The following is a 16,238-nucleotide window of genomic DNA, read 5'->3' as shown; positions in this document are numbered from 1 at the left end:
GGGGGGGGGGGGGGGGGGGGGGGGGGGGGGGGGGGGGGGGGGCCCCGGACAGGCCGGGGGGGGCGGTCGTGGGGGTTCTTGAACACCGCAGCCCCTGCAGAGCACAATTCCTCCAGCGGGGCCCCCAGGCGGCTCACGAGTAATTGCTCTCCCAGCCCATCACCAGGCCAGGGCCCAGCTGGAGCCAATTGCTGCCATCAGTCTCCCGGGAGGTGGCGCGTGGGGCCAGGGCCGATCGATAGCAAAGCAGTTACAGCCAGGCTGGGAGACGGCTCGCGCTGGGCCCTGGCTTAATCAAACCAGCCAGGCCCGAGGCAGCTGATTTCCAGAAGGACCTAAAACAGCCCACCTGCCCTCCTGCCAGCACTACAGCGGGGCCGGCTCTTCTGGGGCACGTCAATGGCCAAGTCCTGCCCCGGAGCTGCAATGGGGGTGCACAAAGGACACCAGCATGGGGCTGTGGTCAGGGACAGGGGCGCCTGGGGTCAGGCTGGCACCGGGTGGCGCTTCCAGCCTGGGGTTTGTTTTGTAAACGCGGCAGGGCAAGGCTGGTATGGGAGCTCGGGCCACGCGCAGCAGCCTCCCCAGCGTGGCATCGCGCCCCTCTGCCACGGCAGCCTGGCCTTCCCTGTGTGCAAAGCACAGCCACCAGCGGGCAGATCAGTGGCTCCAACTCAGCCCTGCCAGGGAACCTGGAGATCAGGGTGTTCCCCCAAGTGACGCAGCGGGGCGGGGTGACCCCAGGGCTGGGCTGCGGGTCGGGATTGAGGGGCACTGCAGAGCTGTGTGGGGACCCCAGGGCTGGACTAAGCAAGATACCGCGTGGGCCGCGTCTGGCTGTGGCGGGCGCGGTGATTTGCATCACACCGGTGGCTGGAGTCTCCAATACTCCCAGGGAAAGCGCAGGGGGAGTGGACGTCCGGGTAACTCACCCGTCACTTGCAGAGTCAGAAAACCAGCGTGGGAGAGACCAGGCCCCACCAGGCCTCTGGGTCGGCTCCTGGACTTGTGGATTTTAGGGCTACTCTCTCGGAGGCCCTGGGAACCCCTTCCTGATGGGGGAGCACGGGCAGGCCAGGCCAGCTTGCATGTGAAGGGAATATCCTTTCCCAGGCAGCATCCAGGCTGGGGCATCAGCTCTGGGGCCTGGCAGTGCCCGGTTATGGCCCGTTTGTCCTCTGGCTGCTGCCCTCACCCCCAGCCCGCAGGGTATCACTACTGCTTGGTAGGAGCATCCCAGGCCATGCTGGCAGATTCCCGCTGCTGGCGCGAAGGGCGGGTTCTCAGAGCTGCCTGGCCATGAGCGGTTCATTGTGGGTTGGAAGCCACGCGAGCCATCGATCAGCTGGAAGCCACCTACCAGGGTTTACGAGACAGTGGCCCATAAAGCTCCCGGCCCCGCAGCAGCCAACTGGCCGAAACTCAGCGAGGAACTAAGTGGGGAAGGAGCCGTTTGCTGACGCTTTACAAGGATACAAATGGCCCAGCCTTTAATTGGATTTTAACAAGAGCCTGAGAGCAGGTGGGAGATAAATTAGCCCAGATCTGAAACTTCAGTGTATCTGGCAATTAATACCTAATTATCTGGAAATTGATCACCTAGCTCAGAGTGGCAGCCGAGCGGATGGCCCAGTGTGGGGGCCCAAGACAAGCTTCCCGCACCCCGCTGGGGAATCCCGGCCCAGCCCCGCTGCTCTGGCTGGCTGCCCCCCGGCTGCATTTCAAGGGCTGGCTCGACTGGTGAGGCAGCAGGAGGGTCGCCCAGCCCCTCACTCACCAGGCTGGACAACCCCAGTTCCATTGTACGTGGCATTTGCACCAGCCCTTGGCAATCAAAGTCCTGCCATCTCCACAGGGAAAGGAGACCCCCCCCCCCCCCGGGACCTCTCCCTCGGGGCTGGGTTTGCCCCGAGTCTCCACGCACTGCCCGATGTCCTCCTCCCCAGAGCAGGCTTCTGCCCCTAACCTGCCAAACAGCACGGCTGGTGCGAATGGAGGGGATGGGGTGCTTGCCAGCAGGGGGTGTGGAGGAGGTGCCCCTGCTGGGCAGGCCCCAAACATGCACAATGTGGGAGGAGCCGTAGAAAGAATGGTGGATGGGGCCATCCTAAATGAGAAGAGGATTGTTTTTGTGTAGGTTCTACCTAACTAGCAGCTCCTGCAGGCTTGTTCTCAAGGCTCATAGGGCCAAGCGTGACCCAGGGCTTGGCTCCCAGCTACCCAACTCCAGGGGTGGCGGGGATGCTCTCCCAGAGGGGGCAGCCCCCTTCCTGGGGAGCCACGGGACCTACAGCAGGGCTGAGTCAGGCCTATTATCCCCAGGGACTGGAGGGGGAAACCGAGGCAGAGCCTTGTCCGTGGCAGCAGAGAGGGGGCGGGCGCCAGAGGTAAATCACAGCCCCCAGGTTTCCAACTCCCCATCACGCGCTCGCTCCTGACCAAGTCTGGTCAGGCCGGCCCCTGTGGTGCTGGCCCGCTTGGCCCGGCTCTGAGCAGCGAGCAGCTGGAGCTATCCACCGGGGGGAGGCTGGGGAAGGGAGTGGGGCACCCCCTATGGCAGCCAGAGGGCTCTGGGGGGCAGGATGGGACCGGACACCGCCGCTCCCCTGATGCCGTCCAGCAGGCAGGAGGCCACTGCTCTGGATCTCGCTGGTGGGGCTGTCCCTGGCACTGCCCAAGCTCTGCGGTGCCACCTCCTGGCCTTTGGGGGCTGGATGGGGCCGTGCACGCTGCCTGCTCCCAAGGCACCGGGTGCCCCGAAAGCACTCAGCCAGTGACCCTCCCCCCACTGCCCGGGGGTTGGAGGCAGGCGTGGGGGCCGTGCCCTGGGCCCATCTTGTTACTCAGTGGGTGGGGGGGGGAGCGAAGCCCATTACCCATTCCTGAGTGACAGCCCCTGCCCAGCCTGTCCCCTGTCGCTCTGAGCAATGGCTGTGCATTAAGATATTAGCCGCTGACAGCTATAACTCTCCCGACTCCTGCCAGCCGCCTGCCACCGGCCCGATTTATGGCACCACTTTCCAGAGTGGAAAATTAACAGCTGAGCCCAGGGCGTGCTCTGGGCGGCCCCCGGCGCCGGCACAGCAAGGCGGGCACTGCCCGGCAGCCCTGCAGGGCCCCAGCTCAGGGACGGGGAGCAGAGCTGGACCAAGCAGGCGCTACCGGGCGTGGTGGCATCGTCGGCACGGCATGAGCTTGTGGGGAGGCCCTGGCCCCCAGTCCTTGAGAGCGGCAAGCCCGCAGCTGGGAGGGGCAGGCCCCCGACGGCCCTGGATGACACCAATCCCAGAGCCTCCCAGCCCGCCCACGCCTGGGCGCTGCCAGCCCCAAAGCAACAGGTGGATCGCTCAGCTGCCCGTCTTCCCCAGCACGGCCTTCCCTGGGCTCCAGCTTCACTCCGCCCTGATGGCTGGGCTGCCCCCTCCCTTCCTCCCCTCCACCGGCATGCAGCCCCCTCGCCCCACAACGGAGGGTCTGTGTCTATGCTCCGGCGGGGGGGGGGGGGCACGTACCTGTCGCAGGTGCAGCACAGCGTGATGGCCAGCAGGTTGTAGATGAGGTAGGTGAAGAGCACGGCGGCGATGGTGCCTCTGGGGATGGAGTAGCTGGGGCGTTTCAGATCCCCTGCGGGGGGAAGTGAGGGGAGGCCGTCAGCCCTGCCCCATCTCCCCCTGCCCCGCCCCCCGTCCCTGCCCCCTCCTCACCCGACATGTTGGAGCCGGCCATGATGCCGGTGCAGCCGTTGAACATGACGGCGAAGACGGTGCTGAAGCTCATCAGGCGCCCCGTGGTGTAGTCCACGCTGTAGGCGGCTGCCCGGGCAGAGGGGAGACGTGAGCCCCCAACGCAGCCCGGAGCGCGGGCCCCGGCTCCGCCACCCTCCCCACCCCGCTCGAGTGCTGCGTCAGGCCAGGCTGAGCGTGCTGGGCAAGGGCGGGGCTGAGCTCAGCCCGGCGGACAGGTCTCTGCCGAGCGAAACTGGCATGGCGCCTGCCGGCCATGGGGCAGCGCCACTCGGGGCACAGCCGCTACGCTGCCAGGGAACTCCCCAGCGCAGCCACACTGGCGGGGCGTGAGGCTCCGCCGACAGCCAGGACACAGCCCCTGCCATCTGCCTCTAGTGGTACCAGGCGGGGGCAGGTTGTGGACACGGCCATTCTGGCAGTAAAGCTGGAAGATGGCTCATGTGGGGCTCATGGCCGGGGGCTTTGCTGGGGGAACTGTAACCCCCCAGGCGAGTCCCAGCAAAGTGCCAGGCTCTGCTGGGCAGGGCAGGGCAGGCAGAGCTGGGCGGGATAAGATGCACTGGGGGTGGGGGAGGAAGCTGGGAACAGGGTCAGGTGGGGGGCCTGGAGGGGAACTGGCCAGGGGCAGAGTGGGGTGGGAGGTTGCTGGGCAGGGTTGGGCGGGAAGGCCGGGTGAGGGGGTCGCTGGGCAGGGTGTGGTCAGGTCAGTGAGGGGTTGCCAGGCAGGATCAGGCTGCGGGTGGGCGGGTTGGGTGAGGGATTGCCAGGTAGGGGGTGGGCAGGTCGGGTGAGGGGTTGCTGGGCAGGATCGGGCAGGGAATGGGCGGGCCGGGTGAAGGATTGCCAGGCAGGGTTGAGCGGGGGATGGACGGGTTGGCGAGGGGTTGCCAGGCAGGGGGTGGGCGGGCCAGGTGAGGGATTGCCAGGCAGGGTCGGGAATGTGGTGGGCAGGCCGGGTGAGACGTTGCCAGGAGCAGGGTGGTCGGGTCAGGCAGTCCAGATGAGGGGTTACCGCGCTGAGGGCAGAGCCAGGCGGTGCCCACCTGCCAGGTTGCCCCGCAGGGTGTCAAGCCGGAAGCCGGTGAAGGTGCCATTGATGGCGAGTGAGCCGTTGCCCTCCGGCAGCAGCAGCGGCACCACGGTGGGACCCACAGCAAAGAAGCTGACGAAGACAGTGACCAGCACCAGCATGACGATGAGGAAGATGAGGAAGGTGGCCTTGGCGTAGATGGAGGCACCCACCAGGCAGACCAGCAGGCAGACCAGCAGCAGGGCCGTGCCATACAGCAGCTCGTACCAGTAGCTGCGGGGCAGGACCTGGAAGCTGCTGCCTGTGGTCTGACCTGTTGGGAGACGGGGCGGGTTAAGGGGCATGGCATGAGGGCAGCTCCCCACACACCCCCTGCCTTGGGACGGAAGCGCAGGCCTGTGCTGGGGCTGCCAGTGGGGGGGGGGCAACCAGTGCCAGCTTTGTGCTGTGCCCACCTGGGCACCAGACTGGGCCCCCCACACTCCCTACACAGAGCCCCGAGGGCCAGGCCTTGCCATGCTGGGTGGGGTAGGACCATTCCTAGAAGGTGAGGCGCTCTGCCCCAGGGTCCGATCACACTCCCCAAGGGTGGTGGCTGCTGGCTTGGGGGCTGCATGGATGTCCCTATCCCCCCATGTGCACCCCCTACCCTGGGCATGCCGGGGAGGGGGTCGGGGGAACACACCCCCCTTCAAGAGGGCCGGGCCATCACTGCCCGGGCACAGGTAGTTAACCCGGGGCAGGGGGGGCATTCCTTCCTGGGAGTGGCAGGCTCCTTGGGGCATTAACCTTTCTCCTTCCCCTGCCCCACACCTCTGCGCCAATGGGGCTGATCAGAGAGAGCAGCCGGGGGGCTGGTGCAGCCAGGAGGGGAATTGGCAGGCAGCTGCCAGGGGCCTCCGTGGGGCACACAAGGGGCAGCTGGAGTGCAGGGGCCGTGAGGATGGCAGCCGTCCACATACAGCACGGCACTGTCGCTGTCAATAGCACCAGCAGGTGTCGCTCAGCCCTACGCAGCGTAATCCCTGGGGTTGGCAGCCCCACAGCTGCCCTGCCATGCCCGGATCCCCAGGCTGCTCCCTCCGTACACCAGGCACAGACAGAACCCCACAGGCCCCCGGGGGGAAGGCCGGACAAGCCCTCCATGTAACAGCAGGGGAAACTGAGGCGCAGAGCAAGGCGGGGCCTCACCCAAACTCAGGGAGGGAGCCAGTGACAGAGCCGGGCAGGGACACAGGTGTCCAAGGCCCCTGCTCTCGCTGTACGGGCAAGGTCCCCTCCCTCCAGGAGTAGGGTGGTTCGCGAGCAGTTTCCTGGAGTAACAGTGACCCTGCCCCCTCCCTGGCTCGCTCTCTGGCTATGTGGGGAACTGCAGCCCCCATACCAAGGGCTAGGTCTGCAGGCCCATGAACCCCAGGGGATGCCCCTACCTCAGCTCTGGGCAGGGGAGCACTGCCTCCAGCCCGCCCACCTTGGGCACTGGCACAACCTGCAGGCTGGAGCCAGGGTCAGACGGGCCCGTCCTGGGGAAGGCGGTGGAGGAGGGAGTGACCAGGCAGCCGAGCTGGGCTGTTGCGGGTGAGGGGCGGGGGACCCCACTTACCCAGCGGGACGCCGAAGATGTCGATAATGGCCTCCACCAGCCCCAGGATGTACAGGGCACTGCCGCAGACGTTGGCCAAGAAGAACATGATCCCGATGCTGCCCCCGAACTCGGGGCCGAGCGCGCGGCTGATCATGTCTGCGCCGGGGTCAAGGAAGATCAAGGGCTTGGGGGGATCCCAGCTTCAGCAGCTCCTGCCCGCCCCCTGGGCTGCGGGAGCCTGGGGAGACGCTGGCCGTGCAGGGCCAGGCCCTGGCACCAGCCCATGGCACAGGATGTGTGTGTGTGTGTGTGTGTGGGGGGGGGTGTCCCTGGGCCCAGCACAGTGGCTGCTCTAGGTGTAGCACATCCTAGAGACCTGGATCAGCTCCCAGCTGGCTGTGGTGAGCAGGGCGGGAGCCCAAGGCCCTCAGCTTCCCTTTTCTAAAGCACTTCCAGTTAACGCTGCTGAGGATTTCCCCTTCCCCCCGGGACCGGCCGCCTGAGGCCACAGCCCAGCCGGAAAGGGGGCACGTGCTGGGAAGAGGGGTGAGTGCAGTGAAGCAAAGCCTCTGGTTGGCACATGGGCTGCCAGCCAGGGGCACAGGCTGTGGGGATTTTGGTCTGTCTGTGGAGCCCCAAGCTCACCCCCGCAGCGCGTGCCAGGGGACCAGCTCTGCCGGGCCGAGCTGCTGCCCCACAGACCCAGACCAAGGGGAACTGGGCCGAATGGGCTGCCGAGAGAACAGGGCCAGCTCTGACTTTTTTGCCGCCCCAAGCAAAAAAAAAAAAATCAGGGTGGCCAGAATGGCAAAGCAGGAAAAACAACAACTGCAGGGCGGCCGGAGCGCGGGTGCAGGGGGAAGGGGAGGGAGCGGGGGAAGAGAGAGAAGGGGCGGCTAGGGCTTAGCGGGGCGCTCGCCATGTGGCCCCTCCCGCCGCACCGCCTGCCAGGAGGGCTCCACGCCGCTCCGGTCGGCGGGGAGGGAAGGACGCGGGCTGCCCTGCCGGGCTTGCTGCAGACCTGGGGCAGACGGAGCGCGCAGCCCGCTCCTAGCGGGGCGCTCCCCTCCTCCGTGCCGCCACCCCCTACTGGGCAGCCGGATCAGCGAACCAACCAATCAAACAAAAAAAAAAAAAAAAAAAAAAGCGTCCGTGCCGCCCTAGGATTGGGCGGAATGCCGCCCCGTAGAATCTGCCGCCCCAAGCACGAGCTTGCTCGGCTGGTGCCTGGAGCCGGCCCTGCGAGAGAAGGGCAGCACCAAGGCAGGGGTGCCAGGGAAGGATACAGTAGGCTCCGCCGGCGTCCAGCGCCCCGTTGGTGGAGATGGCGCACACCGACAGCACCGTCATGCCAATGATGACATAGGCCACCACGAACATGCCCAGCGCCTCGTACAAGCCGGCCTGGCCCACCACAAACCCTGCCGGCAGAGGAGGGAAGTAAGGGGAAAGGGAAGCGTGACACGGAGCCCCCACCTCCTGCCGGCCAACTGCTCCCTGTGGAGCCAGGCCAGCCCTGAGTGGCAGGGCCCAGCATGTCCCCGCCCCCCCAGGGCCAGGGTGGGGGACAGGGCGCAGGAGCCCTGGGCAGGCTGGAGGAAGGGGTGTCCCCCCACCTCAAGAACCTGCCCCCCTTGGGCCTGCTCCCCCACTGTAGGAACAACCTGCCTGCTAGAGACCAGTGGGAGCCTGAGCGCCCGTCTCCACTGTGCTGCTCCAGCAGCTACGCTCCAGGGAAAAGAGCAATTAGCAGAGCCCACGCGCTGCGGCACAAGGGGCTTAAAGCTAAGCACCGGGGGATTAAAGCAACCCCCAGCCCCATGCAGAGGGAGAGGCTTGAGACAGCACGGGGGAGGGGGAACAGCACCCGGGAAAGGCTGGGGGGCAGGAAACCAGCAAATCACCAGGGCAAGTCCCTGTACATCCACCCCAGCCTGGTGTCCCCAGGGAGCTTTCTGCTTCAACCATGGCCATTCGGTGGCTGCTAAGTGCCTGGCCCCTAGTGGGCGTGAGGGAGGGGCAGCTTTCATGGGGCTGCTGGGAGGGAGCAGTCACTGCCCCCCCACCGATCCCCCTCCTGTCATTCTGCCACCTCCCCCCCCATCCCAGACACAGCTCTTGTAGGTTTCGCTTTCCTGCGCTGGGGAAGGACGACACCAGCCCAGTTCCCTGCAGCCCCACGGCTGCTCCTGCTGGTACCAGCTACCTCCGGGCACCGCGGGCAGCCGGCCAGGAGGGAATCGCTGCAGGGAAACAACCAGCTGCTCCGGTGGAACAGCAAAGTGAGACTCCCTGGACTCGGGTCACTGTCTGTGGGTCCCACGTGTGGGCAGAGAGCCCAGGTTCACAGGACCAGGCACCACGTGCCCCTGGGCTGCATTCGCAGGCAGCGCCAGACGGAGCAAAGGATGGGAGAGAACCACCGCCATGCGAAGAACCCGGCACAGTCAGGCTCATCCTGGGGGATGCAGGAAGTGGCCCTGTTCCACAGAGAACTGGAATGGGCACAAAGTAGGTGAGCGATGCCACGCCCTCTCCTGCCCGCCCAGCAGCCTGTCAGCTTTAGCTACGCACCAATAAGCATAACGAGCAGCGGACAAAGCCCCTGAATGAGAGCGGGCAAACGGGACAGGCGCCGGTGACCCACCGGGCGGAGACGGGATGGGCATCCCCAGCACAAATCCACCCCAGGGGCGGGCCAGAGTGGAGAGACAGCTCTAACTTCCAGGCACCGTGGGATCAGCCTTCGGCTCCCTCCACGCCAGCCCTTTGGCTGCAGCTCCACTGAGCGTGGCTATGGCGCTGCGCCAGGTGAGAGAGAGACGGCAGGTTTAAAATGCCCGCGCCCAGCCTCTCTTAGTAAATAAGGAAGTGTTATTTTCTCCGCATAACACAAGAGCCAGGGGTCACACAATGAAATTAATAGGCAGCAGGTTTCAAACAACCAAAAGGAAGAATTTCGTCCAACAACACACAGTCAACCTGTGGAACTCACTGCCAGGGGATGCTGTGAAGGCCAGAACTATAGCAGGGTTCAAAAGAGAACTAGATAAGTTCCTGGAGCACAGGTCCATCAATGGCTATTAGCCAGGGAGGTAACCCCATGCTCCGGATGTCCCTAGCCTCTGACTGCCGGAAGCTGGGAGGGGGCGACAGGGGATGGGTCAGTCAATGATCGCCCTGTTCTGTTCATTCTCTCTGAAGCACCTGGCACCAGCCTCTGTCAGAGGACAGGACACAGGGCTAGATGGACCATTGGGCTGACCCAGTGAGGCCGTTCTGATGTTCTACATGTATGTGACTCTCGGTGGAGGCGTCCCCAAAGGCCGGTGCAGAGGGGCCGGGGGTGGAAATAGACCCGGCAAAACCGACTGTAAACCCCCATTGGAAAGGCTGGGCAGGGCAGTTTGCGGGATCCCGGGAACTCCGCCAAGCGCCCGAGACCCCCGCAGGCTGCACAGGCCCCAGAGGGAAGGCGTTAGGCAGGGTGAGCCTCTGCTGACAGCCCCGTCCCCACAGCTCAGGGCAACCCAGCCTGCCAAGGGATCCAGGCGAATCACACCCACCCCCAGGAAAGGGCCCAGAGACTCCAGCCAGGAAGAGAGGCCATGGCCACGCTGGGCATCTTGGTCAAGGAGCGGAAGTGGAGTGGGGGGGCGGGGAAGATGGCCTGCCTGGGCCGCGTCATTTCTGCACGGATAGCCAGCAAGAACTCAGAGACATCAGGGAGAGGAGAGACCCATTCAGCCAGGTCTCCATGGGGCCTGGGACAACTCCCTCCCTCCCCCCCCACCCCTAAAGCTGGACCAGGATCGCTCCCCCACCCCCTCCCAAATTGGGCCAAGATCGCTCCCCCCACCCAGGAGGCTCCTCCCAGGAGGAATGCCCCAGTTTCAGATCTGACACCTGGGAGAGGAATGTGAGCTGTGACAGAGGCCTGGCCTAGCAAGGGCGGCCCGGCAATCCACTGACCTGGTTCTCTGGGCAGGGGCGGGGTGTGTGTGTGTGTGTGTGTGTGTGTGTGTGTAGTTACTGTTTGCACAACACAGGCGGTAAAGTACCACATCCAGACCACCTGTTGCAATGATCAGTGAGAGAGGGAGAGCATCACTGCCCTCTGCTGGATGGACTCAGAACTGCACACCGGAGTGGCATCCTAGGCCCTGCACCGCTCCCAGAGACTCTCCCTTTGCTCCAGAGGCAGAGGGCAGAGCTTCTGGAGCAGGGGGAGCCGAGTTCTATCCCTGCCACCCCCAGGAAGTCATCAGGGGCCATGGACCGGTTACCAAACAGGCCAAACAAGCCACACTGCAAGACCTGCACCGCCCAGGAGCAGGGCTCCCCTCCCCAAGCATGCTCTGGTATCCTGCTAATTAGACTGTGACCTCCTTGGGGCCGGGGCTTGGCCCTTTAATGGCCCGTAGAGCCCCAGGCACCCCAGCAGTGAGGACTCGGAGGAGACCTCGCAGAGGGATGGCTGGGCGAGTGAAAGGGAGCCAGCTCGGGAAGTGACGGAACGGGGGGGGCGCCTGGCAGTCAGGACAGGTTTATCCCTCCATGGCTGGGGAGCAGAGCAGATAGTGCAGAGAAATCGGCAGCTTAGATCTCTCCTTCTCCCGCGTGCTGCCCGCCCCAACGCCCATTACCGCAGCGTCTGCCGGCTGCCTGGATAGACAGGGAGCGCCGGGGCGGAGGACGTAAGGCCATCTTTACGCTGCGCTTCACGAGAAAGGCTCCCCCAAGCTCTGGAGATGATGGAAGTAAAACCAAAGCCACATCGGTCTCAGGCAGCCGGGCAGACGCAGGGAGCGACCCAGACAGGAAACCCACACGGCCCAAAGGGGAAGCAGCGGGCCATGGCGCCTCACCCCGAAGGCTGCCCCGGCCGGGCTCTGGCACGTACGGAGGAGCTCCACAGCGGCAAAGCCCCATGACGAAGGCGCTGGCTCCCGTCCTCCTAGGACCGAGACACGGGATGGTGTGCGCTCCCCGTGCCGCCATCCCAGGACGCAGGGCGGCAGATGGTCCAGCCAAGTACACTGGCCTCCTTGTCCTTAAGGCTTTGAAGCACAGGGCTTGACGAATTTAACAGCCGTGAACCCTGCTTGCCAGAAGCCAAAGCCGGGGCAAGGCACGAGGGCCGGCCTGCACCATCCAGGGGCTACACCCTGCTAAAGCGCCATCCCCGCCTCCCTCTCCTCCTGCACCCCCAAAGCCATAGGATCAAACTTCAAGATGCAGCATCTAATCGGGGGGGGGGTGTCTCCCCTTCTGGGTGCCCAGCTTCAGACACAATGGCCAGACTGCCACCGGTGCCCATCATAGCAGGCCCAGCGGGAGCAGGAAGCGCTTGGCACCTCTGACAAGCTGGCACTGGGGTCCCACTCCTCCTCCATGCAGTTACACCAGTAGGAGCCGGGAACAACTCCCTGAAGCCAATGGGACGACTCTGCTGTATGGCTGGGGTAGGCAAGATCAGAGACAGGCCCTGGGGGTCCCAAAATGAGAGGCCACTCCTGCAAAATCGGCCCCCGTCATCTCTGCAGCTGGGCTCACAGCTCCCCAACAACAGCATGAAATTGACCCAGTTCTCGTAAGGTGCAGGGCTTCCCCCAAGGCAGCAAACTGGTAATTTCACACCCTGGAGCCCACTCCAGTCACATGCACATGGGATTTCCCACAATACAGGCTAGAAACTAGCCCGTTCTGCAAAAGCTGGAGGTTCAGGCCTGCCCAGGCCACAGCAAGCTTCCTCTTGATCATAAACCAGGGCAGAAATTTCCCAAGTCGGGCTTTATTGATTACCGGTGGGAAGCGCTTGACACGCACTCACAAAACAACAGATTAAGGAACCTACATAAAGGAGAAGGAGAACCCCAGAGAACTGGAGCTCACAGGGCCCAGAGCGTAAACCCCTTCGCTGGTGGCTCAGCGTTGGCTCGGCCGCAGTTAAAGCAAGAGAGGTAGACAGAACTGCAGGATGCCCGGCCAGCAGGACTGTGTCATAGGAAATGACTCATACACCTGCCTGGGTTTTCCTACAAATCCCAGGCTCGGCACAGGGTGAGAACACGGGCTAAAACAGTCCCAGTGTTTTGGAAGAAGAACTCAGCCCTGGGGAAGGCCGGAGTTTTCTAGGGGATGCCTGCCCCGCAGTCCCGGGGCAGCTCGAGTTAGACATACCCAAGCTGGCTTTAATCCAGCTAGCGGGCGTAACAGTAGCGGCAAAGCTGCGGCAGCTCGGTGAGAAGTTACCCAGGGCTCCGCGTGGTACAGTCCACACCGAACCACGCACTGCTACGGCTTCTCTGCTCCAGTATGCAAGCTAGACAGATGAACCCCCACCCACCTCAGCGACTGTGGTACAGACACACCCTTAGACAGAGGTGCTACCGGAGGATCAAGCCCTAGTCGAAGGCTAACGGCATTTTGGGCTGTATAAGTAGGGGCATTGCCAGCAGACCAAGGGACGTGATCGTTCCCCTCTATTCGGCATTGGTGAGGCCTCATCTGGAGTACTGTGTCCAGTTTTGGGCCCCACACTACAAGAAGGATGTGGAAAAATTGGAAAGAGTCCAGCGGAGGGCAACAAAAATGATTAGGGGGCTGGAGCACATGACTTATGAGGAGAGACTGAGGGAACTGGGATTGTTTAGTCTCCAGAAGAGAAGAGTGGGGAGGGATTTGATAGCTGCTTTCAACTATCTGAAAGGGGGTTTCAAAGAGGATGGATCTAGACTGTTCTCAGTGGTGGCAGATGACAGAACAAGGAGTAATGGTCTCAAGTTGCAGTGGGGGAGGTTTAGGTTGGACATTAGGAAAAAAAACTTTCACTAGGAGGGTGGTGAAGCACTGGAATGGGTTCCCTAGGGAGGTGGTGGAATCTCCTTCCTTGGAGGTTTTTAAGGCCCGGCTTGACGAAGCCCTGGCGGGGATGAGTTAGTTGGGGATTGGTCCTGCTTTGAGCAGGGGGTGGGACTAGATGACCTCCTGAGGTCCCTTCCAACCCTGATATTCTAGGATTCTATAGTCTAGCCAAGGCTCCAGGAGCTGACATGGCGATAAGTTTAAAGATGCCAGAAGCTGATGGGGCCTTGCACTGGGGCCCCTGGCAGTGGGAATCCGTCAAACCCCCCAGTGGGCCACGCCCTGGGTGTGCACAAATGGAGCCAGTGAGGCTAGAGGGAATCTGGGGCAGCAGTGCCGGCCAACCTGCCCGGCAGAGCAGGGAGAGGGCACGGAAGGGAATGGTTCGCAGCACAGCGTGGAAGGAACAGGAGTGGGGCAGCAGGGAAGGACAGCAGCCCAGGATCTCTGGGGGAAGACGGGTCCAGAAGGGGTGAGGAATACAGGAGGCTGGATTTCAGCCAAGCGAATTTGGGGAGGGGTTTGTGGCAGGGGCGGGTTCTAGCAGCACGTCTATATGCAAGGCATTGTGGGTTCAGGGACGCTCACTGTGTCCCAGTGCATCTGGAGCAGATCTGCTCAGGGGACAGGCAAAGGGATGTTTTCTCTACCAGTCAGCCCTGCAAACCCAGCCTGGGCTCCCGGAGTCGCGCTGGGCTCCCTCTGGCTGGGGCAGTGTCACCCACCGAACAGATCCTGCAGGATCGATTCTGCCCTTGGTTACACTCATGCCATCCCCCATTGTCTTCCACTGCAGGGGGGGAGGGGAGCTGGGGGACAGAATCCAGCCATACATCTTGGATTTACACCCCAATCCGGCGACTGACTTTGCACAGCCTCAGGGGCCCACAGCACCTTAGCTGATGACTCTGCTAACGGAGGAACAGTCTCCAGATTGCTCTCCCATAGCACCAGGGGCCAAGAACCGCTCCTAGCAGGAGTAAAACACCTTTGGGCATCCCTGAGGTCCCAACAGATGGGAGGCTGATACTCCCTGAGAGGGGATCGCAGTAGGCCAGCGGGTCTCTGCCCTTGTCAGGGGCATCCTACATGCCAACCCAGCTTGGTTCGTGATCGCCAGCTACGTGCATCCACCAGACCAAGCCTAGCATCGGGGGGCGGAGGGGGAGGAGAAGAGAGAAAATGGCACAGAGGCCAGGGTGGGGTTTCCGAGAAGACACTGACTCCCTCAGTTAAATATTAAGGGCTGGGAGCAGAAGTTCACAGCAGGTCCCTGAGCCTCAAACTTCACGAAAACCAAACCCAGGAACCAGAAAGTGCAACTGAAAAGAAGTTTTACTTCCACATTCCTCAGTGACAGCTGGAAAGGCTCCAAAGGGTGCTGCCTGCTCATTTCAGCACAGCCGCCCCCCTGCACAAACCCAAGTTTCTGGGGCTTTGTCTTTTCTCAGTTCTGGTTTGTATTTGTACTAGGAGAGCGGAGCCCGGCGCTGTGGAAGCAATTTCAGGCTCTGTCTCCAGTAAGTTAACGCGCTTCTGCCTGTGCCCACCCACACACTGGTCATGAACACAACTGGGGGCTTTCCTCCAGCCGGAGCCCAACAGTCACCTAGGCACGCCGCCCTTCCAGGTGGCACAAGGGAACCCCGCAGAGCCAGGCAGCACAGGGCAACTCACACTCGTACCATCGCTGGCTCTGGGCTTTATTTTCCCAGCTGCTAAAACTTGCTCCCCAAACTCTGGGCAAAGGCACCGTTGTCTTACAGGGCCTGGGCCTGAAGCAGGATCTTTTGCTGTCAAGGAACACTGGACACAGGCCGCTGATTTGGATGGGGGGTCCCGGGATATCGGGGTGCTGCGAGAGCAGGTTTAGGGATGTGGACTGTGGGCCTGGTGCAGAGGACTGGGCAGGTTATCGGGGGCTAGGGAGAGAAGCTGTTGCTGGGGGGCTGGGGATGGTGGGGGAGGGGTTGGAGGATGGTAGGACAATGGCGAGGTTTAGGGGATGGGAAGTTAGTGGGGGTTACAGGAGTTGGTGGGATGAGCAGGTTCGGGGCTGCGTGGAGATGAACTGGAGTGCTGGAGTGCTGGGGAGCTAGTGAGGGGTTATGGGGCAGGTGTGAGGATGCTGGTGTTATGGGAGCTATAAGGGATTCCTGGGGGTCACTGGGGTGCCACAGTTAGGGGAGCTGGTTACAGAGGCTGCTGGAACGCCAGGGCAGGGCACCCCCATGCCCAGTAACCCCCCCTGACACCCCAGGACAGCCCATGGCAGGAAGGGGGACTGAGAGAAGCTAGGTCCCAGGGTATGAGGTCCTGGGGGGAGGGGAATCCTGGAGGACTGGGCTGGGGTTCCCTGGGGGGTCAGGCTGGGGGGAACCTGTGGGGTCCCTGGGGGATCCTTGGGGGCTGGGGTTGCCTGGGAGGTTCCTGGGGGGCCGGGCTGGAGTTACCTGGGGGGTTCCTGGAGGGAACCTGGGGGGGCCCTAGGGGGCTGCCCGACTCACCGAGCCGCAGGAACAGCACCACGCTGAACATGGAGAGCAGGGTGGGCACCACCACGCCCAGGAAGGTGCGCAGCTTGCGGGAGCCCGGCGCCGGCCCCGGCCGGGGCTCCTCCACCGAGGTGCTGCTGCACAGGCGGTAGGTGAGCAGGGGGCTCCGCTCCGAGCCCGCCATGGCGCCGCCCGGCCCGAACCCAGCGCCCAGCCCGGCCCGGCCCGGCCACCTCGGGGAGTCGGGGGCGGCTCCGGCCCGGCAGCTCCGCTCCGCCCCGCCCCCGGCCCGCCCGGCAGCACCGCCCCCCCGGCCCGGGACAGTCCTCCTGAGTCCGCCGCCGGCCCCGGCAGCCCCGCCCCGGACTCTGGGCACCTCCCCCCGGCCCTGCTCCGCTCGCTGCATCCCTCCCGATCCCACTCCATCCCCCTCACTGCATCCCTCCGGATCCCACCCCCCGCCCCCTCACTGCATCCCTCCCGATCCCACCCCAGCCCCTCACTGCATCCCCTCC

The 16,238-nt window shown here is 63.6% G+C and overlaps 1 protein-coding gene across 1 annotated transcript in view; it reads right to left on the bottom strand.

Annotated features, from left to right (window-relative positions):
* SLC12A9 (solute carrier family 12 member 9) overlaps nt 1-15,969 on the bottom strand; it is a 44,313-nt gene extending 28,344 nt beyond the window's left edge. Inside the window, exons 1-6 of the mRNA XM_034782475.1 lie at nt 15,736-15,969; nt 7,648-7,782; nt 6,380-6,517; nt 4,790-5,089; nt 3,705-3,812; nt 3,513-3,624 (exon numbers count right to left, since the gene is read on the bottom strand). Coding sequence (XP_034638366.1) covers nt 3,513-3,624; nt 3,705-3,812; nt 4,790-5,089; nt 6,380-6,517; nt 7,648-7,782; nt 15,736-15,907 — 965 coding nt within the window. The 5' untranslated portion in view covers nt 15,908-15,969. The remainder of the gene's footprint in view (nt 1-3,512; nt 3,625-3,704; nt 3,813-4,789; nt 5,090-6,379; nt 6,518-7,647; nt 7,783-15,735) is intronic.
* Nucleotides 15,970-16,238: the final 269 nt, after the last annotated feature.

The sequence above is a fragment of the Trachemys scripta genome, chromosome 9 (assembly GCF_013100865.1).
Source record: "Trachemys scripta elegans isolate TJP31775 chromosome 9, CAS_Tse_1.0, whole genome shotgun sequence".
NCBI lineage: Eukaryota > Metazoa > Chordata > Testudines > Emydidae > Trachemys > Trachemys scripta.
This window is presented reverse-complemented; position numbering and strand designations above follow the sequence as displayed.